The 26,754-nt window shown below is 41.0% G+C and overlaps 7 protein-coding genes across 9 annotated transcripts; 5 read left to right on the forward strand and 2 right to left on the reverse strand.

Moving 5' to 3' along the window:
• The first annotated feature begins 3 nt into the window (after positions 1–3).
• PolA2 (DNA polymerase alpha subunit 2) lies at positions 4–1,733 on the forward strand. The gene has a single exon (XM_001807726.4). It carries the CDS (start codon positions 114–116, stop codon positions 1,731–1,733), a length of 1,620 nt encoding a protein of 539 aa, XP_001807778.2. The 5' UTR covers positions 4–113.
• On the forward strand, positions 1,724–6,044 carry Vps11 (Vacuolar protein sorting 11). The gene is made up of 7 exons (XM_064357415.1): positions 1,724–1,878; positions 1,935–2,003; positions 2,048–2,221; positions 2,275–2,471; positions 2,520–2,688; positions 2,735–2,824; positions 3,615–6,044. Exons 1-7 carry the CDS (start codon positions 1,864–1,866, stop codon positions 5,997–5,999), a joined length of 3,099 nt encoding a protein of 1,032 aa, XP_064213485.1. The 5' UTR covers positions 1,724–1,863; the 3' UTR covers positions 6,000–6,044.
• On the reverse strand, positions 5,988–6,599 carry mRpS21 (mitochondrial ribosomal protein S21). The gene is made up of 3 exons (XM_064357423.1): positions 6,504–6,599; positions 6,205–6,447; positions 5,988–6,162 (listed from the first exon to the last, which is right to left on the reverse strand). The coding sequence occupies exons 2-3, from the start codon at positions 6,349–6,351 to the stop codon at positions 6,046–6,048; spliced, it is 264 nt and encodes an 87-aa protein (XP_064213493.1). The 5' UTR covers positions 6,352–6,447; positions 6,504–6,599; the 3' UTR covers positions 5,988–6,045.
• A 147-nt stretch (positions 6,600–6,746) lies between these two features.
• Usp16-45 (Ubiquitin specific protease 16/45) lies at positions 6,747–11,853 on the forward strand. The gene is made up of 4 exons (XM_015982656.2): positions 6,747–7,522; positions 7,568–8,751; positions 8,804–9,005; positions 10,876–11,853. The coding sequence occupies exons 1-4, from the start codon at positions 7,043–7,045 to the stop codon at positions 11,554–11,556; spliced, it is 2,547 nt and encodes an 848-aa protein (XP_015838142.2). The 5' UTR covers positions 6,747–7,042; the 3' UTR covers positions 11,557–11,853.
• A 67-nt stretch (positions 11,854–11,920) lies between these two features.
• On the forward strand, positions 11,921–19,448 carry LOC655147 (uncharacterized protein). Of its 3 annotated transcripts, none has more exons than XM_961656.4 (6): positions 11,921–12,142; positions 12,522–12,971; positions 14,726–15,305; positions 17,771–18,010; positions 18,073–18,379; positions 18,484–19,448. In XM_961656.4, the coding sequence occupies exons 1-6, from the start codon at positions 12,063–12,065 to the stop codon at positions 18,699–18,701; spliced, it is 1,875 nt and encodes a 624-aa protein (XP_966749.1). In that variant the 5' UTR covers positions 11,921–12,062; the 3' UTR covers positions 18,702–19,448. The 3 variants fall into 3 exon arrangements, with proteins under 3 accessions (XP_966749.1, XP_008196908.1, XP_008196909.1); XM_008198686.3 differs by lacking the exon at positions 11,921–12,142 and adding an exon at positions 12,162–12,382; XM_008198687.3 differs by lacking the exon at positions 11,921–12,142 and adding an exon at positions 12,163–12,454.
• Positions 19,449–19,736: 288 nt separating this feature from the next.
• On the forward strand, positions 19,737–22,636 carry LOC655075 (uncharacterized protein). Its single transcript, XM_008198685.3, has 10 exons — positions 19,737–19,913; positions 19,959–20,033; positions 20,084–20,155; positions 20,206–20,535; positions 20,587–20,787; positions 20,837–21,048; positions 21,096–21,281; positions 21,331–21,477; positions 21,526–22,056; positions 22,105–22,636. Exons 1-10 carry the CDS (start codon positions 19,824–19,826, stop codon positions 22,559–22,561), a joined length of 2,301 nt encoding a protein of 766 aa, XP_008196907.1. The 5' UTR covers positions 19,737–19,823; the 3' UTR covers positions 22,562–22,636.
• A 242-nt stretch (positions 22,637–22,878) lies between these two features.
• Positions 22,879–26,671, reverse strand: LOC655008 (uncharacterized protein). The gene is made up of 10 exons (XM_008198730.3): positions 26,472–26,671; positions 26,188–26,424; positions 25,693–26,139; positions 25,119–25,376; positions 24,886–25,073; positions 23,880–24,839; positions 23,600–23,834; positions 23,476–23,553; positions 23,214–23,429; positions 22,879–23,167 (listed from the first exon to the last, which is right to left on the reverse strand). The coding sequence occupies exons 1-10, from the start codon at positions 26,631–26,633 to the stop codon at positions 22,916–22,918; spliced, it is 3,033 nt and encodes a 1,010-aa protein (XP_008196952.1). The 5' UTR covers positions 26,634–26,671; the 3' UTR covers positions 22,879–22,915.
• Between the last annotated feature and the right edge of the window lie 83 nt (positions 26,672–26,754).

Here is a 26,754-nt window from a genome sequence, read left to right on the forward strand (position 1 = left end):
TGGTAATGTTGGCACGCTTGAAACTCTTTCCCGCCTTTTTTCCCGTGTCAAAACCTCTCGTTGTTGAGGTTTTTAAATGAATTTCCCGTGATTTTGTGCTTAAATCAGTCACAATGTCTTTAATCGGGGAACTCTCAAGCCATTTCGAGGCCGTCAACATGACGGTGCCCCCCCGAATTTTGCAAAAGTGTGAGGAGTTGTGCACAACCTACAACATCGACTCTGAAGACTTCGTGGACCTGTGGCTGGCCTACACTGCCTCCAATCTAAATGGGGCCCCTCCAAGTCTCGACGCCTTGGACCGTCTGGAACGCAAAGAGCTCAAAAACCAGAAACAAGCCATCAATGCGTCAAAGACCGAGCCGGTTGAAGAAGTGATGGACGTGGCCCCTCTACCCCAAGACGAAGTGCATGAGGAGAGTTTTATTGTCGAGGAACGACCAACGAACGTCCCCTGTGAGGATTTTTTGAACAGGAATAATGCGTGCTCGGTCCTCCTCCGCTTTGGGGATTGTGAGGGAAAGTTTAAGGACAGGTGCAAAGGCAAGTTGGTAATTAAAGTGCAAAATGAGGAAATTGCCAAGTGTAAGTACATGACTGAGTCGTATCTGGACAAAAGCAGTGCGCTTTGCGAAATGTCGCGGTTCGTTATTGTGGACATTATTAAGCGCCACAATTTGGAGCTGACTTACGAGAAACTCAACACGTACTCGCCCGAAATGACCGTTTGTGGGAAACTCTACTCGAACGCTGATGATGAACTCGAGCCGAATTCGATCGAACTTGAGGGACACCCTGATGTTTACAAGGGCAAAACAATTAAGCTGAATTTGTCAAAACTGGACAAAATGAGTCTTTTCAGCGGCCAGAACGTTATAATTTGTGGCCAAGGCATGATTAGTACTTTCATGGTTGAGAAAATTTACACAGGGGACCCCTTACCCAAGCCACAGACAGCGATTTCGCTAAACGAGACTTTGCAAATTGTGGTGGCCGCAGGCCCCTTCACACTATCAGATAATTTATTGTATGAACCTTTAGACAGTTTATTGAAATATGTTGTACAGTTTAAACCCAATTTGTTGGTTCTGATGGGCCCTTTTGTGGACAAGAGCCACTCTTGTCTCAAGGCGCTTAATGAAACGTACGATTCATTTTTTGAAAATATTATTTCTGGTGTTATGGAGCGACTCAAAGGGACGGGGGTGCACGTAGTGCTTGTCCCGTCCCACAAAGATGCTCATAATCACGTTATTTTCCCTAGTATTCCATTTAAGTTGCGTAGACGCTATGAAAACCTACATTTAGTACCGAATCCGTTCATTTTGGATATTGGTGGCGTAACAATCGGGGGCTCAACCGCCGATATTCTCTTCCATTTGAGCAAAGCTGAGTGTTCTAAAGGCACTCACGATGTGCCAAGAGTGGACCGTTTGATTTCACATATTTTCCACCAGAGGTGTTTCTACCCCTTGTACCCCCCTGATAATGACATCAGGGTTGATCACGGCTTGGTTGAACAACACGCCATGCTTGAAACAGCCCCCGATATCATGTTTCTACCCTCAAGGCTCAAACATTTTGTAAAAGTTTGTGAGGACTCGGTTGTAGTTAACCCTGCTAGTTTATCTAAAGGAAATAGTGCGGGGAGTTTTGCTAGGTTGGAAGTGAGGGCAAAAGGGGCACAACGGCCGCTCAACGAAAGAATATCGTGTCAAATTCATCTCGTTTAATTTTCGAAATTCAAATGTAGGGACTTTAGCTAAGTTTTTGTTGTGATTGGTCTGTCATTTGTTGGCTGTGACAGCTGTCAAAGCAACAAAAATGTTGGGTTTTGTTAAATAAGAGAAAAAACGTTGTAAAATGGCCTTTTTGGAGGTAAATCCTTGATTTTGTACCACTTATGCAACAATAAACCTTTGTTGGTATTCCAGTGGCGCAAGTTTCATTTCTTTGACCTGAAAAAAGACGTGGACGAGGGGAAAATAGCCGAGCTTTTTAAAGTAAATTACAGCACAACAGAGCAAATTTTTACAATTAATTGTAGGAATCTAAAGTCACGGTAACATGTAGCGGTAACAACCACATTGTTTTGGGCGATTCAAACGGCCAAATTTTCCTGTGTTCTCGCTCGTGGCATGTCCGCACTTTCCGGGCCTATGAGCTAACAGTAGAGCTCGCCCACCAGTTGAGAAACTCCCCTCTTTTGGTCACAATTGGGGTGAGCAATGTTTTTGTAAACTTGCCAAAATAATCACATTTAAACAATTGAAGCAAGATGAGACTGGGATTAATCCCTTGATTAAAGTCTGGGACACGAGCAGATTTGACAAAAATGGGACGCCGTTTTGTTGCCGCATTTCGCGGGCAATTCCCGGGAACCGGCCCGTGCACGCGTCATGTCTGTGTGTGCATGAGGGGGCGCAGTTAATGGCCGTTGGGTTTGTCGATGGTTCTTTGGTCTTGTATCGGTAATAAATAATTCAATCTACTTTCCAATTGAATAAAAAAATATTTAGGGGTGATATCACGCGTGACCGGAGCTCCAAACAAAAACTCTTGCGTGACGCAAGCTCTACTGTGACCGGTCTTGCATTCAAAACGACTTCAACCAACATTTTTTTATTCCTGGCTACTGATAGCGCTGTTATGGTTTATAATATTACTCATAAAGATAAAGAAGTGAAGGTGAGACAATGCCATTGGGCGATAAACAAGTAAATTTTGGTTTTAGTTTCATTTGGATAACATCGGATGTGCGAAAAAATGCAGCGTTTTGGCCGAATCGATGATTGAGAGTCATTTCATGGTCGGCCGAAATGATGTAAGTTGCACTACGGATGTCTAAAGCTTAGGATACGAAACGACGTACAAATAAAACATCTCCGGTATCGGTAGTACCGGTAATGTCGCCAGAGAGCGCAATTGTCCAAGTCCTCAGAGCAATGAATTAAAAAAATGATCGTATTGGTAAAACGGTTAGCACAAGGCTAACAAAAAAATACAGGCAGATAGAGTATTAAATTCACAATAGTAAGAGATAAATATAGTGCAAGAATTTTATCATAAACTATATTAAAAAAAAATCAAACTTTTAATAATTTGCACCCTACCCCTTATTTTTCAAAATCCTGCGAATACGGTTACAGATACAAGAAAAATGTTAGAAAGAAAGTTGTAGAGAATTAAATTTCCTATAAAAATGTCTGCAACACCATAATTCTATCTTCAACAGTTCAGATGTAAATTAACTTTCCGTTACGTGACCATGACCACCCGTCGCTTCAGTGTCTTTAAACGTCTTTGGGACCTAAACCATTGATGATAAACATATAGTCTTGCGGACTTTTATAAAGAAAATTTTATTCTCTACAACTTTCTCCTTAACATTTTTCTTGTATCTTTAACCGTATTCGCAGCGTTTTGAAAAATACGAGAGGAAGCACAAATTTTAAATAATTTTTTTATTATGTTTCTCATCAAGATTTTAGTTGTCAATTTATCTTCTGCATTTTTTTCCAAGTACTAATTAAAGAACTGGTTAAATTTTTTAACGATTTGTATCTCGTTTCGTCTCCTAACTAACACAATTGTGCCTAAAGTCATAGTTTTAGGCTATTTATTGCTACACGGCCGATGGTCGCGGCCCTTGCTATGCCGTAGACGGCGAAAAAGTCATGCTAGAGTGGTTTCGGAGCTACCTTGTCATTATCTCAAAAACAACACGACCAAACCTCGCCATAACAAACGACAATCAAAGTGCCCCCAGCCAAGGCGACCTGATCACAGTTTTAGACATTCACAACAAATTTATCGTATTTTCGGCAACTGTTTCATCAATCCGGTCAGTTTTAAACGAATGGGGCGCCTTCTATATCCTCGATAACGACAACAGACTCTACCACCTGGACGAGAAAGACCTCCAATCGAAATTATCGCTCCTTTTCAAGAAAAATTTATACGACGTTGCAATCCGTATCGCAAAGTCGCAACAGTACGATTCCGACGGCCTTGTCAATATTTTCCGGCAATACGGCGACCATTTATGCGACAAGGGTGACTATGTGGGGGCGATCGAACAGTACATAAAGACAATCGGGAAATTGGAGCCCAGTTATGTCATTCGGAAATTTCTGGACTCGCAACACATCGAAAAATTAACAATGTATCTGGAAGCCTTACACAAGCAAGGCCACGCCACCGAAGACCACACAACCCTCCTCTTGAACTGCTACACAAAACTGAACAACACGGTCGGACAATCGAACAGTTTGAAGGAGTTGATTTTGATGAAAGAGGGCGATTTGAACTACGACGTAGACATTGCGATTAAAGTGTGCCGGCAAGGGAGCCCAGCTGAGGCCCTAATGTTGGCCAAGAAGCACGAAAAACACGACTGGTACATCAAACTACAAATCGAAGACCACCAAAAATACGTGGACGTGCTGGACTACATTTCGAACCTAACTTTCGAAAACGCCGAATTTTACATGAAAAAATACGGCAATATCTTGATTCAAAACGCCCCGTATGAAAGCACGCAATTTCTGAAACGCTTATGCACCAACTACAACTCGCACAACTCATTGGACAACTCCCTCGTTGGTAGTTTCGAGCTGTCGCAAAAATCGGACCCGGAGGATTACATCCACTTATTCCTAAATAACTCGGAACGTTTGGTCGAATTTTTGGAATATTTAATCGGCGAGGGCTGCATTCTGAGCACCCCTGTGTACAACACATTACTCGAGCACTATTTGCACGTTTGGGGCAACCTGGAGAACGTCTCCGAACGCAACAAATACGCGCAAAAAACACTGAAATTGTTACAAAACCCTGACATTAAATACGACAAGAGCCAGGCGTTGGTCGTGTGCCACATGCATTCGTTCAGTGAGGGTATTTTGTACTTGTACGAGGAGCAGAAGTTGTACCAGCAGATTTTGCGGCACCACATCACCAAAAACGACACGAGCTCGATTCTGGCGTGTTGTCGCAGATTCGGGCACCAGGAGCCCACCCTGTGGGTGCAAGCGCTGTGGTCGTGTGTGCGCGACACCAAAAACCCGCCAATTGATTTACTGAACGAGATTTTGACCGTTATAGCGAAGGAGCGCTTGCTGTCGCCCCAGCTGGTCGTGGACGCGCTGGGGACGGGCAGTGTGGACATAACACTGGGGCACATCCGGTCGTATTTAACGAACGAGTTGCAACAAGAGCAGAAAAAAACGAAGGAGATCTCAGATTTGACACATAATTATCGCAAGGATACGGAGAAGTTGAAGGAGCAGTTGGAGACATTGAAAAGTGGGACGATTGTGATTCAAGGCTCGCGCTGTGCTGCGTGTCACCACCCGTTGGAGTTGCCAACTATTCATTTCCTGTGCCAGCACAGCTACCACCAGCACTGCTTCCAGAGCTTCTGCGAGGAGGAGAACGAGTGTCCGGCTTGCCAGCCCGAGAATAAGAACTTGTTGGAGTTGTTGAAAGCTCGTGAGTATAATAAGGATTTGCACGAGACGTTTCACTCCCAGCTGGAGAAGGCGCAAGATGGGTTTTCGGTCGCAGCGGAGTATTTCGGGCGCGGGGTTTTTAATAAGTACAAAGTGATCAGAGATGAGGTACGTGAGACTGCTCCCGCCGATAAAATTGAAAAGAAGCGTGTTGTTGAGCCTGAGGTTAGGAATTACGGGCTGGGGGCCGAAGCTAGGCTGAGACAGGTGGAAAAACAGGGGCAGGTTTTGATCCCGACGTCTGAAGGGAGGGTGCGCGTGCAGGAGCATAGGTATAGTTCGTCCCTGGAGGCGAATATCAGTAACTACGTACCAAAGAGTTATGAGAGGAAGAGGGAGTACAGTGGGGATATTGCGGGCACGAACCCGTTCGAAAGTGATTATGATGAGAGCAAGAACCCGTTTGCTAGTGAGGATGATGACTACGATGAGAATAATCCCTTTCGGGACGATTGTGATAAGAATTCAAATCCGTTTTATAAATAAGTGATTGTACTCATTATAACTAATAAAAACATTCTAATTACGTAATTTACGGATTGCCTGGGAAAGGTTCTGTCCTGTTTTTGCGCAACACGAACTGAATCTTCCGGTCCATGTCTTCGTTGTAAATGGCTTTGCATTTTTCAAAACTGATGCGTCTACGAAACTGAAGGGATTTTACTTTTGGAAGGCAAGTTTCAGCAATTACCTGGAAGGGTTTTTCGAAAAAACGCGTCCGGCGGTATTGCTCCAAAATTCCCTCCCGACCTAATATCCTGTTCAGGACACGACAGGCAGCCTCAACGTCGTTATTTTGGACGAAAACTGTCCGTGCAATGAAAGAAGCGTGTCTCATCTTGTCTTACAGTTACTTGACAAGTGAGGTTATGTAACTCAACCCCCAATTTGATTTTTCACGAAATCCAAAGAAGTTTAATTAATTGAGTCAATTCTGTGCTTAGTTTAATTAGCACTTGATAATTTTAAATTTCTATAACAGGTACTGACCTTTTCCTTGAAAAATTATTAATATGTAAAAAATTGATTGGTTCTTTGGCCGGCACGTGACCTGAGTTCGCCTCACGATTGGGCAAATAATTTGTGGCAAATTTAAATAACGTTGCAGTGGACATGAAAATTGTGTGCGCTTGATTAACAAATGATTAATTTATTATCCCTTCGTGATGGTCATAAATTTGGGAAGGTTTTTCAAGTTAATCGCGTTTGGTGGTATTTTCGGGCCGATTTTTCTAGAAACTTTTCCACTTGTGATGCTAGGGAATTTGTCCCTCGTGCAGCTGTCACACTTTGGTTATAAAAAAAGTGTAATGTCAAGAATTGTCATGTAGGAATGGTGTGGTGAGTTTCGTCGATTTTGTGCAATTTTCAATGAACAATTAGGCAAAAACCGCTGATATCGCCGCCCACGACCACGCAACACCCGAATCGCCCTTCCGGCCCCGCAAAAGCGCCCATTTTTTGCACCACATTTCATGAAGGTTAAAGCGTGTTAATGTGATTAGAATAATAGAAGGGCATTTGTCACAATGAGCAAGAAGAAGCACCAAGGCGACCCCACGGGGGGCGAATCGACCGAATCCTGCGACGAGAACGACAACATGACGGAATGCCGTCACGTCCGCCAGGCCGTGGACTTGCAAAAGGTCAAAAAGGCCCTAATCAAGACCGGACTGACCACCGAATGCGAGCAATGCAAGAAGATGCCCAAAGTCGCGTCCGAAATGGAACCCGAATTCGAGTTCGATAACTCGCTATGGCTGTGTTTGCGGTGCGGGAACCAGGCCTGCGGCCGGAACAAAAACATGCACGCCTTGGAGCACTTCAAGACCCCGCACTCGGACTCGCACGCCATTTGCGTCGACACGACCAACTGGAGTGTCTGGTGTTATGACTGTGATGAAGTCGTCAATGCGACTTGCAAGAAAAAACTGCTGGAAGCCGTCGAATACCTCCAGAAGCTGGCCGAGGGCAAGAGCAACGCGGTGCCCAAACCCGCCGAGCACCAAGTAAGAGTTAAACGCGTGAAAACGATTTTGTAATTTTTTGTCTAGGTGATGGATTTAGTCCCGGTAACTTCGAGCATGAGTTTTGGGAACATGTTCAATTTCACCGCTTCGAGCGTACCTCGACCGCGTGGCTTAATGAACCTAGGCAATACGTGTTTCTTTAATTCAGTAGTTCAATGTTTAGCTCAAACGCCCTATTTGTTAAACCTTTTACAAGAAACCTCCGAACCGGGGCAGTTTTTCCAACTACCGGGGGGCAAGTTGAACCCCCAGGATAGCGACTCCCCGGTACTTGAGCCCTTGACCGGGGAGTTGGAGAAGTGGCGCCCGCTTATGGCCACGTTGGCCGAAACTATAGTCGAAGTGAACAATGGACGCAGTGAAGCATACGTTCCTCGTTTACTTCTCTCCAAACTAACCGCTCGAATGCCGCAGTTTGGCGGCGGCAACCAACACGACTCGCACGAGCTCCTGCGCCACTTACTCGAGGCCGTGCGAGAGGAGGACTTGCGCCGCTACCAATCGGTTATCCTCGACCGGTTAGGTTTGAACACGAAAACCGACCCGAGCACGGTCGAGGGTGAGAAGAAGAAAATAATCAAGTTTTACGGCCAACAAGCTTCCGATCTATTGCTACCAACCGAACAAGTTTTCCGAGGGGTGCTTGTTAGCACGCTGCAGTGCCAGGAGTGCCAACACACCTCGCACCGCGACGAGTTTTTCCTAGATTTAAGTCTACCGATCACTGAAAAACAACTACCGCCGGTTTTGCGACGCAAAGCCGAGGAAATCGAGGATAATAAACCGTCGCGCCACCAGATCAAGAAGGAGAAACGTGCGGAAAGAAAGAAAAACAAGAAGCAAAAGTCGCATAAAAACGTCAATATTGTCATGGGGCCCAGCAACCAGCCCACGGCCGGGCTTGACGTGGACATGGATAAGTCGGATAGTGAGTCGGACGCCGACGTTGAGGACAACGTCGAGGTGTCCGAGGAGGTGACCAAAGGGATGGAGTCGGGGTATAATTCGGACAAGGTCGATAACAGCAGCCCCGACTCGAACAATCGCGGTATTTCCCCCGAAATGCGCATTGACGACAGTGGGGTCCCCAGCCCCGCGATTGGGATGCTTAGTGCGTCGCACGGCACTCCGGACAATAGCCCGGCCTCGAGTGAGACCAACATCGACATGGGGAGCCCCCTTATCGATCATTGTAGTCCGGAAGAAGAGTAGGTTTTTGTGCCACTGACTTATGTTTTGTACTAACATTTTTTACTTCAGCGGTAATGAATATTTCGACAGGCCTGAGTCGAGACTGGCCTTCGTGAACAACAAAAACGTCGATTTGAAGACAGGTTTGAGTAAATTAAGTCTACTGAACGATGGTGATTCGAGTAAAGTTGGTACGTTTTGCAACGATAAGATGGACGATGATGATAATTTCGAAGGTGCCTGTGGGGGCGAGGATCCAAAGGATGAAAAGGTTTGTATTTAAAACAATGTCACGACATGAAAATGTATGTATTGAAATGACAAGTGAAAGAACAAAGAAAAAAGATTAAATATGCGCTACGTTTATTCACTGAGTTAAACAAATTCATGACTTTTCTGGTTGTGGTTTTTATTTTTATTAAGTGTGTATGTAGGTAATGGCAAGGTTGGCTGTGTTGAGTCAAGGTCGTAAACTATCGTTCACCGGAAAGTAATTTCGGAGTGCTCTAAATCGGGACTGTAAATAGGTTATTGACTTTTGTCTTATGGTTTATTTATAAATGCTGATAGCCTTGCGTAACTAACGATGGGATTTTTCAACGTTAAGTGGACGTAATTTACTATTTCACGACTTTGGTACACATAATGCATACAATCGGGACGTGAGACGAAAAAATCCGAAAATATAAGGTGTTCCAAGTTTTATATTTCTAGCCGAGTAAAAAAATAAATTAATGCTTTAATAAACAAAAGGAAATTAATTACGCTACTATTTTGATACTTTGATATTGTCCAAATTTTTTAGGATTTTTTTTTTGGGCTGAGAGACAAAATATTTTTGCGTTTTTTTTTATTTATTGGCGTTTTTGTATATGGTAAAATTTTTAGAAGCTTAATTGTTAAAATAGAATTATAGGGAAGTTAATAGCTTTTGATATTGGAGATCTAAAAGCTTGAATAATTTATGTCAGGCTTTATGGTATTTGGTTATCAGGGCAGAATTTTTTGACAACAAACCGCTTAATTAACCCGGAAAGGTTGTAAACATCATAGCAAACCATTCTGAACATTTTAGCATGTTTTTCACCGCGATGCGGAATTATTTCGCAGAATTTTCTCTAAAATAAGCCGAAAAATGACTAAATAATGTTGAAAAGTGGCTTACTTATGTCTTTTCGAGTATTTTTTAGCACTTTTTGTATATAAGGAATCAGTTTTTCTGTAAGAATTTGGTGAATTTGTAGGTAGTTTTTTTTTACTTGAAATTAGATCAAATTCTGTATGAATTTTGCTTTTTTGGAGTCGTTTTTGGTACGTTATTGTGTCAAAAATTCAATTATTTCGAGGAATTTTGTCTAAAACACGGTAAAACTGAACTTTTTAATTAGTCAAAAAAAAAAAAAAAACGTCAAAGAAGGTTGAAGATGTGTATTTTTTGCTATTTAAATTTTTTTACTTGTAATAGTAAACAACAGTAATTTATATTTTATCAAAAAAAAACAAAATTAAAGTAAAAGTTTTTGCTACCCAATATCATTATCTTTGTTTTTTTCTAGGATTTTAGCACGTTTTACAGCTGGAAAGTCACTAAATTTTAAATAGTTTTGATTTTTGATTTATTCAAGCTTGTTTCATAAAATTATTTTGCCAAGTCTGACAAGGAAATCACCAAATATTATTTATTTTTTTTTTAAATTACATTGTCTTTTGTTTGCTTTTGGGTAAGAAAGGTAATTATTTCCTGGAATTTTGGCGAAAATCAAACGAAAAATCGTCAAATGGGGCTAATATTAACGGATAATAGAGAGAGAATAAACAAATGGTCAGTGTCTAACACTTTAAAAGTATAAATTCCAAGTTTTTGACTTTTTGCGCATCTTCTCTATTTCACTGTAGAACTTGTAAAGCAAGCAAAATGTTTACGATTTATCTCACTTATCAGTAATATTATAACTAAGTTTAGAAATTTTTCGTTTGAGTAAATAATTTAAAGTGATGCAATGTCGCCGACAATCTTTGACGCATTCATTAGCCCATTTTTTAATCCGAATTACGCATATACAGAGTGGAAACTGGCAGATTTCCATAACCAACTAAGCGATTGAGTTAAATTTAGTTTTTGCACGTATTATTTCCTTCAGATGGATGAGGACGACGAAGACGTGGACCTGTGGACCAACACGATGTCGGCGCGTTACCAGTGCGAAGAAGGCGAATACTCTGTCCAGTCCTGCCTCAACCAGTTCACAGCTTGCGAATTGATGACCGGTAACAACAAAGTCAGCTGCGAGCTGTGCACGAAGCGCCACGGTGGCCCCGATAAGAAAACCGTCTACACCAACGCCACCAAGCAGCTCCTTATCTACAACCCCCCTGCCGTTCTAATCCTGCACTTGAAGCGTTTCCAAGTGTACCGATTTCGCTCCGCCAAAGTCCCCAAATTCGTCAAGTTCCCCACGCTTCTCGATCTCGCGCCGTTCTGTTCGAAACGCTCCCAAAACCTCCCGACTTTCGAGGCCGGTCAGACGAAAGTCTTGTACTCTTTATACGGGGTTGTGGAGCATAGCGGGTCCATTCACGGGGGCCACTACGTGGCCTACGTGAAAGTGCGGCCCAAGTTGGAGGAGAACAGCTATAGGTGGCAGTTTTTGCCCAAAAATCAGAAAAACGAGAAGGGGCAGGCGCCCAAGGGGGCGCAAGGCGAGCCCGAGGTGCCCTCCGGGAAGTGGTACTATATCAGCGATTCGCACGTTTCCGAAGCCAGCGAGACGCGGGTTTTGAGCGCGCAAGCCTATTTGCTGTTCTATGAGAGGATCTTGTAAGCTTTGACCGTGCTGTTTATTTTAGCTTCTTTATACATATAATTATTGTTTTGGAATTGATTTTTGGGTCTTACGGTGGAATTTTATTGAGAAATTTTATCATTTCAATCCGAAATAGCCGCTTGATAATTGTGAGGAGATTGACAGTTTTTTAGATTTATTGTTACATTGTAAGCGTTTTCTGGGTTCATTATGTAAACTGTAACACCTCTTTTGGTCTGTGCATACTAGTGTAATTATTTTTTTAAGCGATTTCTCCGAATGTATTCAGCAAATTAAATAAACTGTAAAGGACGAGTGGCGTTTGAATCTGGCGGTGGCGTTTGACGTTTGCGTGGCGTTATCTGGTGGCGGGATTGCGAAGCGCGCAAGTTGACAACAAAAGACATTTTACCGCAAAAGCGAAGTTTTTGTGACAAAAATTCCATGAGACAGCCGAGTTTTTTGGCATTTTACCGCTGGGAGTGAGTCGACTAATAGTTCGGAGCATTGGTTCGGTCTGAATTATGAAGAGACGAAATGCTGAGATCGGTAAGATGAGAAGACCCATGAAAAGGAACAAAATCACCGAAGGGATTTACGGAAGGTACGTTTCCGCGTTGGAATGTGACAGTCCACGTGCAAAGCGCATTGAGCACCTCACAGTCTAAGCCGATCTGTCCCATATGTGTTTCAAAATGGCTGGTTTTCCTAAACAAACCGACGATTTTGAATTTTCCGGACGGGATTTTCGCCGTCCGGCCGCCACGAGCCCGCTCGCCATAGCATCGGCGCGGTTTTCCCAAATTTTCCCGACCCAACTCGACCGAGCCAACCACCGAGATAGGTTAGGAGGCAGCTGTCAAAACATTTATTTTTATCGTCCTAAGCCCATAACGTAATTCCGGATTATGCACTTGTAAATACCGCACACACTACGTCGCCCCCGGCCCCCCGGCTGTCATTCACGAATCTTTTTGTTGCAGTACTCTCCTGTACCTGAAGTTCCTGATTATATGGGTTTTGGTAATTCTGGCCGATTTCATCCTGGAGTTCAGATTTGAGTTCCTATGGCCGTTTTATTTGCTGCTGCGTTCGGTCTATGACTCCTTCAAATACCAAGGCCTGGCCTTTTCAATTTTTTTCGTGTGCATTGCGCTCACTTCAGACATGCTGTGCTTCTTCTTTATCCCGGTTCATTGGCTCTTCTTCGCCGCCAGTACCTATGTCTGGGTGCAGTACGTGTGGCACACAGACAAGGGCATCTGTGCACCCACCATTATTCTGTGGGTGCTCTTTGTCTATTTGGAGGCGGCAGTGCGGCTGCGAGACGTCAAACACATGCCAGGCCACCTGGACCTGTGCCGCCCCTTCGCCGCCCACTGCATCGGCTACCCCGTCGTCACCCTGGGGTTCGGGTTCAAGTCCTACATAGGGTGAGTAACAACTGTGACGTAATGCCGCAAAAAATTCGGTTATTTATTAAATGCTTATTTCACTTTCCTCCTGATTAAAAATCGAGGAAAGTAAATTAATTTTGATAAACCTTATCACCGTATTGTTTATTAATTTTTCCAAAAGACTGTTCTTATCGTAGATCAAGGGTATTCGTAAATTATGTGTTCAAAATAGCTGATAATTAGTTATTTTGATCGATTTTCACGTAACAAGGGGGCCTTTAAACGAATCAACAAATTAAATAAATTGACTGCTGTTGAATTAATTTGATAATTCGTTATTCATTTATAAGCTAAGTAATTATTATATCATACATAATTTTCCATGAAAGTGGCTTATTTATCAGAGCCTGTTTGACCCATTTGAGGCAATTTAAATTTTCCTTGGGCGTTTTTATCTGCAAAAAATTTCATATAGCCGTTATGTCTATAATTGCGCGAATATTTAATGCATGAATGTGAAAACTATTGAACCGGTCGCACGTGTTGCCTACTAGATTTTTTCTAATTCATACCGGTAAAAAATACGAACATGTTTCTTTAATTTTTATTTTTCTATCAAGTTCAGAATAACTGTACGAATTGATTTTTTCAAATAGCTCTTGCCAGACGGAGTGTAGCAGGTGGCGGGAAAGCCGGTTGTCTTATTGATATTATTTCCGTCTTTGTAAGGATAAAAAGAATTTTAAATTAAAATGTTACTACTTCCTGTCTGACTTAAGTGCTCTTGGAAGGCATCACCTGGCTTTTTTAGTAACCAACTGTCTCAAGAAGTATAGTAGATCAAAAATAATTTGCGTATAAAATGTAAAATAAAAATAACTCGAAAATGCCTCATAACTTTTTTTAATTACAGCTGTGTTTCTGCTTAGTTTTTGCAATAATTTGTTTTTTTTTTTTGGCGAATACCCTTAAAAAAATTATATAAAAACTATGAATTTAAGAAAAGTATGATCTTGTTGTGTATTGTTGCTGAAATTAACATTTGAAGTCAAATTTTTTAGTTATTAAATTTAGACATTTAAAACTTTATTTTTTAGGTAGACAATTTAATAATTCTTGAGAAGCAAAACAGATTTTTATAATCGTAATATTAAAAGCACAGACTGACTACAAATAATAAAGCAAATTTTGAAAAAACCTGAAACAAACTTGAAACTTTCGAACTTTCCCGCCCTTTGCACTGCGCATGCCCTTCAATAGTGAATTTTTATTGGCTGTTTGTAAATAGGAATTGAAATTTCGGCCGTTATTTCGGCTATTTTCGTGTTTACGATTAGTGTAGCAGATGCTTGTAGTTTAGAGTAGCGTCTTTGCTTTGTATTTATTATTTTTTTGATTGTCATTTTCCATTTAAGCGAAATGTCTCTTATGGTATTGCGTCTTTTAAATGTCTCGTTTTGTGTTATTTTTGCCCTTTTGTGTTGTGTCCAAACGTTAATTAACTATATTACGGGTCCAGCGGCTGAGACAATAAGAAGGTAATAAGTTCCATTATTGCTTGAATTTTTGTTTTATTTTGCCGACTGTGTAACCAAATCGCGTTGGTGTATACAGGGTGGTGCGAAATAATTGCCAATGTAGAGTAGCGACAATAAATGGTTAAAAACTTTGGGTTGGTTGGTAGCCGGCAAAATGGCGTCCCCAAAAATAGTTTTTGTTTATTTCTGCCCAAACTATTTGACTTGTTGTTTATTTTTAAGTCGTGTAATAAAATTTGCGTTTTTGTGTAGGTATAGGATGCGGCAGCGCAAGCAGCGCGACGTAGCGAAAGAGAACGAGTTTTACATGCAGCTGATGCAGCAGGCGTTGCCTATGGACGCCCTACCGCCGCCGCCGCCTGCCGTGCAGCCGCCCCCGGAGCCAGTCTCCACAGCCATCGTACCTGCCCCCGTACAAAACGCCAAAGTACATAATAATAAGTTGCACGAGAAAAACGGCCACATCCCCAATGGGACGATAGCCAACGGTGTGCACGCGACCAAATCACATCATAGAAAGTCTGTCGATAAATGTAAAGAACACGACGAACACAACAGGCATTCGGATAAGCACATAGATAGACAAAGACAAGTTAATCATTCGCACAGTAATGGAACGGCGATTAGTGCCGGCGTTGAAGAAATCACGTCGACGACGGCGACGGCCACGGTTCAAGAACATGAACCGAGACCGACGAGGCGAAGAGAAAAGAAGGAACAGGATAAGGAGAGAGAAGCGGCCGAGTATCTGCAAAAGCTCGAGGCCGACGCTAAAAGGCTGCGGGCGGACCTACAAAGCAGCAGAGCCAGCGAGCAAGAACTCAGGCTGCAGGTAAATAATAAAAAAAAGCCTTAATTGGAAACAAATCATCTGTATAGTTGATTTTTATAATCACATTTACAGCCACGGATGAACTAGTTAGATTTTTTTTGTGTGTTAGTTAGTTCGTATAAATAAATAAAACACAAATCAATTTTTCTCACTTGGCGATAATAAGAAAAAAATAAAATGCGCCTACATTTTGCCATCTTCTGCTACAGTTTGTAGCAAGACATTAAAAATACATTAAAAACAAAATCAACACAATACTATGTTAATATTTTATCCAAACTATCACTTTTCAACACCTCAGTTATTGACAATAAGTACAAGGTGCTAAAAAATTAGCGCACCAACTCACTGGTACATTGTTCAGAAGCAGAAAAAATTTCCAGTATCATATTTTAAACAATCTGAAGCTACAAACTTATTTTGTTAACTTTCTCAGTTTTGATTATTTTTCAATGATTTTATGTTTCACACTAAATAATTGTTACTAAACACAGTGACGAATAATTATTTTTAAATTTTTTATTAGTCCTAAACAGTTTTTTTAATTAAAAAAATTAAAATTTATCAAAAAAAAACAAAATTTGTTGATGTTCCAATAGGAAACCGTTTCAAAAATAACTTATTTTTATTATTGATCAAATTCTATTGCCATCAGGATTGTTACACAATACATCATTTATTTAAAATTCGTTATTTAATTATAATTTGTATTATTTTTGTCTTTATATGGGAGCATTTCTTTATCACCCTTCACTGAGTTGGTGCGCCAGTTTTTAAGCACCCTGTATAAAAATAAAATAAAATACACCTACCTTTTGGCATCGTCAGCTACAGTTTTTAGCAGCTTTCATCGCATCATCTTCTTAAACGGACTTACTGGAATGAAAAACAATGAAATTAGAACAATGTCCCATTACATTAGTGGAATAGTTATTTATTTAACGAGTCTGAGACTTTATTTCACAAGTGAAACTACAATTACGAGTTGAAATAAATAAACAAGAAAACAAGTTGGATGCAACATTTTATTATTAATAATCTGACGTTTCGTATTGAAAAATGCCAATCACTTGGCAAAATGCCGTAAATTATGACAGTGTCGAAGAGATTTAGGCCCGATTCCGGCAACGTTGGTTAAATTTAATAAACAGTTAAAAACAATCGTTACTCTGATTATGACCATCGTTTCTGTGGATTTATTTTACTAATAAATTCAACTATGATTCCTGAAACCTTGGAACTCAGTGAAACCGGGTTTTAATATAGTTTTTCAAAAAAGAAATTGTTGCAAACTAACCCTTTAATCCGGTTTGTTTTCTCTTTTTCTTCCTGTAATCCCCTCTTGGAGCACACATTAACCGCGATCAACACAAATTTCAAACTTTTGAACCGCAAAATTTAATTTTGTAATTAAGGCACCGTTCGCGACAATTGCAAGTAACGAACTGAATAGAATTAAACGGCATAACAGGATAAAACGCCACCAACAAAAAATATAATCTGTGATTAGGTGACAAACAAAGAGGTTTGTCTGATTCATTGAATTTTGTTACGACTTTGCCATTTTTTGAGGTACCTATCTGAAAATCGCTGAAACTTATTTCTTGAGAAAACAATTTCAGGCAAAGAATTTTAGCGAAATCTCCTAAGTATTCGTAACTTCGTTATTCTTAAAGATACACAATTTTAAAACAAAGCCATTTTTAAGGAGAATTTAATAAATACAGATATTTTTTTTATTGATTTGTTTAAATATAATAATAAGACAAAATTGTGTTTATGCTTTATGGAAATATGACAACCATCAAGTTTTTTGGCATTAAATATTTTGTCTTTTGATTCCAGATAAACAATGTTCTTGAATATTTGGTAGCTGATATGAATGAATGAAATGAATCAACAAGAAACAAATAAACAGGATGTCCCAAGTTTTAGTGCCGGCCCAAAAGTAAATATTTTTAGTTGAGTAAAAAAAGAAATTAATAGCTTAAACGACGGAGAAATAATTACGCTACAAAATGAACGATACGGAAAAAATATACTTTTAACAGACTCACCTTGGACACACGACAAAATTCAGTGATATTTTTTGAACCATAAATATTGAATCATTGAGGACATTACACACACAAAAGGATATAGTCTTTGGAAACATTGTTATGTTAATTTATTTAAAACTTAGTTTTACAATTAACATGTTTTCCAAAATATTTGGTAAAACTAACTAAATCTATTGTAATATTTCACAGTGATATCTGAATATTATGCACAAATTTTTCCTTTTTTCAGTACGAAACGTCTAATTCGAAGTACAAAATATTGTATTCAACTCGTTTTCATGTAAATCGGTTTCTTTATTTCACCTCGTGGATAATAAACCACTTAATAAATAACTATTCGTAGCAGCATTGTAATACTGTAAAGGGATTTTTTCCAATTAAATAATTTTTTTTGTGTTGTGTCAGGTTGCCGCGCTCACCACGAGCGAGAAGGTAATCAAGGGCGAGCTGACAGCGATGCAACGCGAAATCGAAGACGTGCAACAGCGTTATCAAAGTGTTGCAAGTTCCCGCGCTTCCGATAAACAGACGATCAGCAACTTGGAACGTCGAGTGGCTGAAGAAAGGCGAGCAAGATGCAATCTAGAATCGCAACTAAATCAAGAACGTAAAAGTAGAAAACAAGAGGAGGCCCGAGCGGCTCAAGTAAGACAATTTTCCAGTAGTCATTGAAACAAATTTTTCAATGTTCTGGATTATTAAACTAGGTGGTGGCACAGTCATCGCGCGGCGAGTGCACGGAAGCGTGCCGAGCGCGTCGTAGAGAATTAGAAGCCGAATTGAGCGAGTGTCGGACAACGAAGCATTGGGCCGAAGAACGGTACTCCGCGCTGGAACGCGAAAATGCCGCCCTAGTCGATCAGCTCCGTGATATGGACATACTCATGACCGCCCTCACGGCAATGCAGGAGAAAAACGCCCATTTAGAAAATTCGTTATCGGCCGAGACGCGCATCAAGCTCGACCTCTTCAGCGCCCTGGGCGAGGCGAAGCGACAACTCGAAATCAGAGAGAGTAAGTCAAACGCAAACTTACGATTTTCCACCAAAATCGAGCTAAATCCACCTTAGACCTGTTTATAACTTTTTCAGTGGTATTATCGTTGTGGTTGGTTTCAGGCTCCAACAGGACGCAAGAACGCGAGATCGAAGAGCTGAAGAGCAAAATCGCGCAAGTGTTGGCTGTGATGCCGAACGACAGTTTCGGCGGTCCGACGGTGGCGACGAGCAACATGTCGCGAGTCCGGCTGGCCGAGAGTCCGCCCGGTTCGACCCTGGACCCGAACGCCACGGCCTACACCCCTAAGAGTTCCCTTGTCGCTTCCACCGAAGCCTAGTTGACCTCTTAACGCCCCACCTGACTCCGTACTGAACCCGGTATCGACTGCTATTGTTTATTGTTGCGTTAAGTCGCGTATGTTTCGTCATAGTCTCGTTTAGTAGCTTATTTAATGTGATATAATTTATGAAAACGGTACCTTGATCATGAGGCAACCCCTCCTCTATTTTGTTTGTTTATATAATTTAAGCATAAAGGTACTGAGTTTTTCTGACAGTTGGGTCGCGCGATTGGCAGACTAATGATCTCTATTTTGTTGATTTTTTTCTTTGATTATCCGTTCTGGTGGAAATCAGGGGATTTGGATAGAATCACGTCCAGTTTATTTTGTTGTTGAGCATTGCATTGAGAATAACATACTAACACAAGGATAGAAGTTTTGTTTCTTTTGAAAGTGCCGTTTAACAGCTGTCTGGGATTTTTGTTTTACGTGTTTAACAAAAGGTGATAATTTTTGGAAACGTCAAAAATGTACTTAATATATTTTTTTAATTGTTTTTAGTTGAGACGTTTGTTTTCTTTTTATTACAAATACAGTAATGATTCTTTTTTAAAGTTTTTTCTTTATTTGGTTCCTTTAATTTTGTAGTTTTGAGGCGAACAACTATGTCGGGGATTCCCTAAGACGATCTGTTATTTATTTGCCATATTTATTTTTCTTTTGTATACTACTGGTAGTATTTATTTTTTTACTGTTGCAAACTTTTATTTCGTAAATAAACACTATTACAGCTTTTCCTGTTTCTTTGACGTGTTTTTATGGTTTGACGTTTTTCTACGTAGAATTAAGAATCCTTGCCGTTCTATTCTTTTTACTAAATTCTCACGGTATAATAGGTAGGCAGTACATGTTATGAAGTTTTGTCAACTCATAAAGTTGGTATGATGGTCTTTCTGCTCTATGTGTTTTGAAAATGACAATTCGAGAAAAAATTAACCACAAAATAAATATTGGCTCACAGGCCGTTATGCAAGCTTTGTTTTTATCCAAATACCCTATATCCCCGACCTGGTGACATTCACACGAGCAGTTGGTATTCAAGTTGGCAATTACCAGACAGTGAAAAAAATCCGGTAGTTTTTTCAATCAAGCGAACAATTCACGTAAAATTATGCAATAATGGAACAACTCTCCCAAATAATCAAAAACCTGGATTTAGAGGACGTGGTCAATGAAAACGCCGGATATGAATACATCAACGTCTTCAAAGTACGTAACTTATGTCAGAAAATTCCTGCTTAACCTCACTTTCAGAACCCGAACAAGCTGCCAATAAACCAAATTCATTTAGAAAAACTTGTGGTTGAGCTACGCAAAGACGCCCCTTTAGTGAGTGTCAAGCGTACTTTACTTCCCTTTTTGATAATTCGTAATTTTAGGAGTCAATTAGGCCAGACGACGATTTTGAAAAACAATGTTTTGAACGCAAAACCCAAATAATACCTGCACTTGTAAGTTACACGTCTTACACCCCAATTTCAATATAATCATCGTTTTATAGAGCAAATTTTGGTTGCCTGAGTCGCAACAGTACTTCAAATACCAACCATACAATTTTGCTTTATCGAAAGACGAAAACTCGTCTTATCTGGCAAATAATCGCCATTTTTTGCAAACGTTGCATTATTTGTTAAGCTGCAATTATCACCAATTCTGGTGTCTAGTTTTGTACGAACCCAAAGTGGCTATTAGCCTTCATAGTTTTCTACTGAGCCCAGTTTTACCTCATCAGATTAAAAATTTAGACGATGAGACGTGTACGCTCTATTTAGCAGTATTTTCGCAATTCCACCGGGTTTATCAAAGACTAACTACGTTCCAAGAGACTGAGGTATGACTCACTTATATAAAAAAAATCAATACATAACTTATCACATTTCAGAGTGAATATATGCCAGACAGTGTAGGTCTTAAATTTTTATTAGAAAAGAAACTACTTAACCTCCCCATAGTAATCACGCTATTTCTTTTATACCATGAAACCAACCAAGTCTTCGTTAACGATTTAGTTTCCCTATATTTTAATGAAACTTCTGTTTTCCGTGATAAAGAGATTGAAGAAATGCTTGATCAAGTCATTTTGGTGATTACGCCACTACTTCCAAATAATCTATTCAAATTAGTGATTACAGACGTTAGAAATGATCGGTGGTCACGTTTGTGGCTTTGAACCAGATGCTGTGATAATCCCTATAGCTGTTGAAGAGAAACCTCCAGTATTTAATCTTGCTTGGGTATTTTCAGTCGTTGATTATTTATTAAACACAATTTCGTCGTTACATATGTTACTGAAATTTCACAAACCGGCAATAAACGTAGCGTTATCGAAGGGAATTCCGTACAGGTAATTGTACTTAATTTATTATCACAACGAGACGTAACAACCCGCAGATTATCCTTCACTTATGAAAAAGTTTTCCATCAATTGTACGATTTCTTGGACGGGAGAAAAGAACTGGATCAAAACCCCAAACTGTCCGAAATTGTTTTCGAAGAGATTGCGTTAGGACGCTCGGAATTTATCGACGTTTATTACGCCTTTACGTCACATTGCTTGGATAAAACCCTGGAGTTTAGGTAGTGTTTTGATTATTTAATTAGCGATAAAAACATTGCAATTTTTTAGTGGCGACCCGATACATCAGCAAGAGTTTGTCGAGATTTATTTGAAATTATTAACCACAGCCCTCGAGGACGAGTATTTTATCTGTGATTATCACGAACGTTACGATGTGGGGGCGCAAAACGAAATGTTCAGCAGTTGTACCGAAATGTGAGTCGTTTCTTATCACTTAATTGTATTCATTCGGAACATTGATAGCGACCAAACACGGACTGATTACCTTCTGAGTTGTATAACGAGTCTGAGGCGCCACAACAGACTGTGGAAAACGCTAAAAAGCGAGTTAAAAACGTTTGAAAAAGCCGTGCTAAAGTACGCCTCAAATCGCAAAGTCAAGTCGGAGATTGTGCACGAGAACGGCGTGGGGGCGCAAGCGGGGCCTTCGAATCACGTGGAGGAGGTGTTTGTGCCCCCCAGTGAGGAAGAAATCGAAGGTTCCATCCAAATGGTGATTGATATGTTCCCCCATTTGGGCGATGGATTCGTCCTCCAGTGCTTGGAAGCGTACAATTATAACACAAGTGATGTGATCAGTGCAATTCTTGAGGAAAATCTCCCGCCTCATTTAGTCGACATTCCATTTGACTTAATCCGGATACCTCCGGAACCCAAGCCGGAGGAACCGATCCTGGCCTACAAGGGCCGGAAGCCGGGCTACGACGACGCTTTGAAACTACTAAACGACAAGAAAGACATCAAGGAAATCAAAACGTACATTCTGGACGGGATGTTAGTCACAGTTTTGCCCCGTTTTTTTTGTTTTATTATTGATTTCAGACAATACACCAATGAATTCGATGACTACGATGACGAATATGATGATAGGGCTGACGAGGCCACGGTTCCTGTCCCCGATCACGGGTCTGAAGACATCCTAAAGTTCAACCCGAACTACGAGGACGTCGTCAGTGATACGAGCTACTCGGAGGATGAGTACGACGACGAGGGCAAGCCTGTGGGGGCGTCCGAGCGCCCCCATAACAAGGCTGACTTTTGCGAAGACCCGGCTGTTATCAGAGCGAGACGGGAGGCCCGATTTAGGAGTCAAGGCAAAGGGCAGCCGCCGCGGCCCAAACCAAAGAGCGATGTGGTGGGGAAACCGAAAGGGCAAGGGCAAGAGAAGAACGTTCTCCAAAATAGACACAAGAAAAGCGTGAATAAGTCGAGTCGGGCGAACCATAATAGGAAAAGCGGCGCCCAGTGGAAGAGGAACAAAGGCATGGTGCCTTCGTAAGTTTGTTTGGTTTAGAAATGTTGTGCCTTTATTTCAAATGTTTAATAATTTTTTGAATAAAAATCGTTAAGTTGCGGGGTGTCATTTCCATTTTAAAAACCAGAAACTGTAAAAACACGCTTTAAAAATTATTAAACAGTTGTTTAATTTAAATGATTGATTGTCCTCTCACATTTTAAATCCTCAACAAAAAACTCTTGGCACATTTTTTTTAATTTGGAAGAAATTTAATATTACTAAAATTATTTTGAAAATTTTGATTGCATTCTTCCTGGAATGGCTGAAATAACCTTATCAAGAAAGAGCAGACACAAACATAAACAAAATCGTATATTTCTATAAAAAATAAATAATTTATAAATCTTGTTTCAAAATATTGTGTAGACAGTCGAGTGTATTTTTTTGCCCATCGCTGAGGTCGGGATTGTTTTTTAAGCTGGTAACATAGTTTTGTGCATCAAATAGCACAGTCGATTTTTCGGGTAGCAATTTTTCCCAAACCCTCTTCATCTGAATGTTTAAATAGTCAGAATTAACACCATCTTTAATAAATGCCAAATCTTCTTTTGTGAGTAGCGTCATCAAATGACCAAGCGTTAAACAAATCTAAAAACGATAATTACAAAAAACAAAACACTTCGTAACAAATTACTTGTTCCACCAAATTATCTCGGTGTTTATATTCGTTAAAATCGGCAACGTTTTCGGACGTTTCTAGCCCTTTAATGAGTGAAACCCAAACTGGTTGGTAAAACCGTCCGTAAAACTCTCTCTTCTGAGGCGATGAGAGCGCAAGTGCTGCATTAATCCGCACTTTAAAGTTACGGAAATTCACCACTAAGTCGGACAACGAGTTAAAAACCCTCTCCTGTCGTGTAATAATTAGGAAAAAAATTATCAAACAGTTTACTGACCTGCCAGTTGTTTTGTAACGAGAAAAGAAATGAATTTTTCATGGCGTTCCCGATGGCGTAACACGAATTCCATCGCACCTAAAATAAAGTCAAGTTTTACAATTTCTTGACCACTTGATCGTACCTTCATATTTGACCCCGAGGTGCAGTTTTTCACCAAAATACCAATCCCCTCTTGCACCGCATCCCGAAACTCTCGTTCCCCAATCAAACTTTCGTCAATCAATTGTAAAAGATTCCCCAACGCCCGCACCGTGTTCATTTTAATTTTATCGCCGTCACTTGACGCTTTAATCGTGCCTTTCAACAACTTCAAAATCAAACTTTTGGGAAACTCGTCCACGAGAAGCGCTGAACCCCTACAATCTTGTTACAAATCGACCAAAAACCGGCCCACAACTCACTTGTTTAAAACAAGCGCATCGCTCAGATTCCCCAAAGCCCACGAACACTTAACCCGAACCGCGAAATTCTCATCCCCCAACACACTGTATATCCGTTCTGCGGTATCCACCACAAAGCCTGAATCCTCTCTCAAGCTCGGATAAAGGACACAAATGGCCAAAGCCCTAACCGCCGCCCCCTTAACGGCGTTTTCCTCGTCGCGACTGCTGGTAAAGAGGAGGGTGACACATAGAATTTGCTTGTCACGGGGGAGTTGCTCAAACGCCTCCGCCCCGATACTCCCCAGACAATCGCAGCCTATGGCCCTTAAAACCGGCTGCTCGGTTTGCAAGAGCGACGTGAGTGACCCTTGCAGGAGCGAGTGCCAGAAGTGGAGACATGGGGCTGCACAACGACTCATTGCCTGGCCTATGAAGTCAACAGCACGTCCTGCATGCAACTGCACGTCGGTGTATTTACTAGCCAGTGATAAATCGAGCGCTTTAGTCACGTGGTCCAAATAGGGGGCGACTAAATCCTCGAAATAATTTCGGCTCATGACTGAGATTATTTGGAGCGATTCGAGTTTGACTGGAGTGGGGACGTTGTCCTGCTCCAAGTTGGCGAGACACCGATGGAGCAGCCATGGAGTTTCGGGTTCGTTCGTTTTGAGGAACGCTTCCCGTGACTCGGGAATGATCGGTTCCGAGGCTAACACACACCCCAGGACGATCAAAGCGGCAACTTGAACCGTTGAGTCTTTGTGGCTGACCAAAGGTTTGACGTTCCTTATCAGTTTGGTGATAAGGCCGGGGGCTAGCCGGTGATAAGGCGTGGCTTGGACCAAAGCCGCGAAACACTTCAAAACCATTGTTAGCACAGGGATCGAGTGCGCACTTAATGCTAGACTTAGACATTTGTGCAATTCTTTGATTGTTAGACCCAACACGACGGAGAACGGTGTAAAGGCGAGATTTTCGCTACAAAACTTGTTTTAGTCATAGTTAAGTGCGACTGGCCAAGTACCCTTTTTCCGCCTGTGCTAGATACACTTTGGACAGCGAAAGTAGGACTAGGAGGGCGTTCAAAGCCGCCATGCTCCCCCGATTGGACGTTTCCTTAAGTATGCAAGTCATTAAGTTGTGTTTGGTGGAAAGCGGGTTTTCGGGGATGAAACTCGACCAGTACGAAAAAATCACAGTCTTGTGTGTTAGCTAAACAAGAAATTGAAAACTTTGCTTCATGTTTGAAATACGGACCTTAATTGTGTGTAAAAATAAGCCAAGGGCTGCCTGACGCACCCTTCCATTCATTACGTTTAGTTTCGCTAGATTTCCGCCCTCTGTGTCGGAAAAATCAGAGTCGCTTGTTTTGACACTATTGCCAAAATTAGGCACTGATTCGTCGGTGTTCATTGTTACAGCGGGAGTGTAACCACCAGTGTCATCGTCCCATTTTTCCGATTTTCGAGTTTTCATAATTGTGGGCTGAGTTTTGGGCTTTCTTTGCTTAGTCATCTAAAAATTGAGTAGGGGAGACCGGGGTAAATTATCCAAATATAGAGCAACACTGTTACTTAAAAACAGAAATTTATTCACGCATCTAAGTATGTTCTGCGTGTTTTTTTGTAATTATATTGTGAAATTTGTAATAATTAGAGTTAAAATATATTCTATTTTTATGTAAATTACGTATAAAATAATATTACAATAATTTTTAAAGTTATTTATCTAAAAAAAAGCTGGCGTACCTAAAAAACCCAGGAGATTCACGTAATTTTTTTATCTTAAAGCTATAAGGGTCACTATACCCCATTCTCCCCTAATAACTTACCTTTCCTCCTTTCCCCCTAGACTCAGTCGTGCTAGTCTCAGGGACACTCAAAGGCGAAGGCATCAATTTCTGCGGCTTCACAAACTCAATTCCAGAAATTCCGAGCAACATGTAGGACTTTACAACCCCTAGTATTATCCCCAAATTATCGGAGAGCAAATCAGGTTTTTGCTTGATTACATTTTGCAACCCCCTCAAGCAAACAATGTAGATTTTCGCACTTATCAATTTATCCAATTTAAAATGGTTTTTAACTGTGTGTTTCAAAAAAATTTCAAAACTGGTTTGAAACTCATTTTTCAACTCGTCTGGAGGTAAGGTTTTAGTATCATCGGCAGGTATCGTGCACGCTTCAAGACACTGAAGGGCAAAGAATGCCAATTCCGGCTTCTGCTCATTTTTTGCTAAATTCAGGAGCGTACTGTTTTTCACAATTTCGGTAATTAACTAAAAAAAGGAATACAAGGCGCGGGTCATGACTAGGGCAAGACTAACTTCATGTCCAGCATTTGCACGCAGTAGGGCGTCTAAGGCAACAAGGAGGTCCGTACTGGAGTCTTGGTCTTTTAAAGCTTGGAGGCACCACAAAACGGTCACAGTGAGCGTGCGTCCGTCTATGACCACCTTCTGGCGCGTAATTAAATTGGTAATTAACTGGCAACATTTCAACACGAGTTCGTCGTCTTCGGGCGGTATCAAGGAGCAACATTGGTTTACCAAAAGGACAGCTTTCTGGAAACTGACGTTAGAAAGTGGGGTTAGGCCCGGCTAAGTCTTACAGTCGGGTTTGCAACGATTGGGTACTTATAATTGAAAGAATTTAGCTCGTCAAGGGTTGAATTTATCACAGAGCGGTCGTTTTTAGCGCGTCCGTACGATAATTGTGTGATTTTTGTTGACAGACTGTTGAAAAGTTCTCGACTGTCAATGGTGACGGCCATGTTTGGTCGTTTCGTCAAGGCGCCAACATTGCAGTTTGAGTCTTTGTGCGAAATTAATTTTTATTTAATCATTGGGGAACAAGTGTTTGGTCTATTTGTGGCTGCTGGTTGGTTGGGTCAA

The sequence above is a fragment of the Tribolium castaneum genome, chromosome 6, assembly GCF_031307605.1.
Source record: "Tribolium castaneum strain GA2 chromosome 6, icTriCast1.1, whole genome shotgun sequence".
NCBI lineage: Eukaryota > Metazoa > Arthropoda > Insecta > Coleoptera > Tenebrionidae > Tribolium > Tribolium castaneum.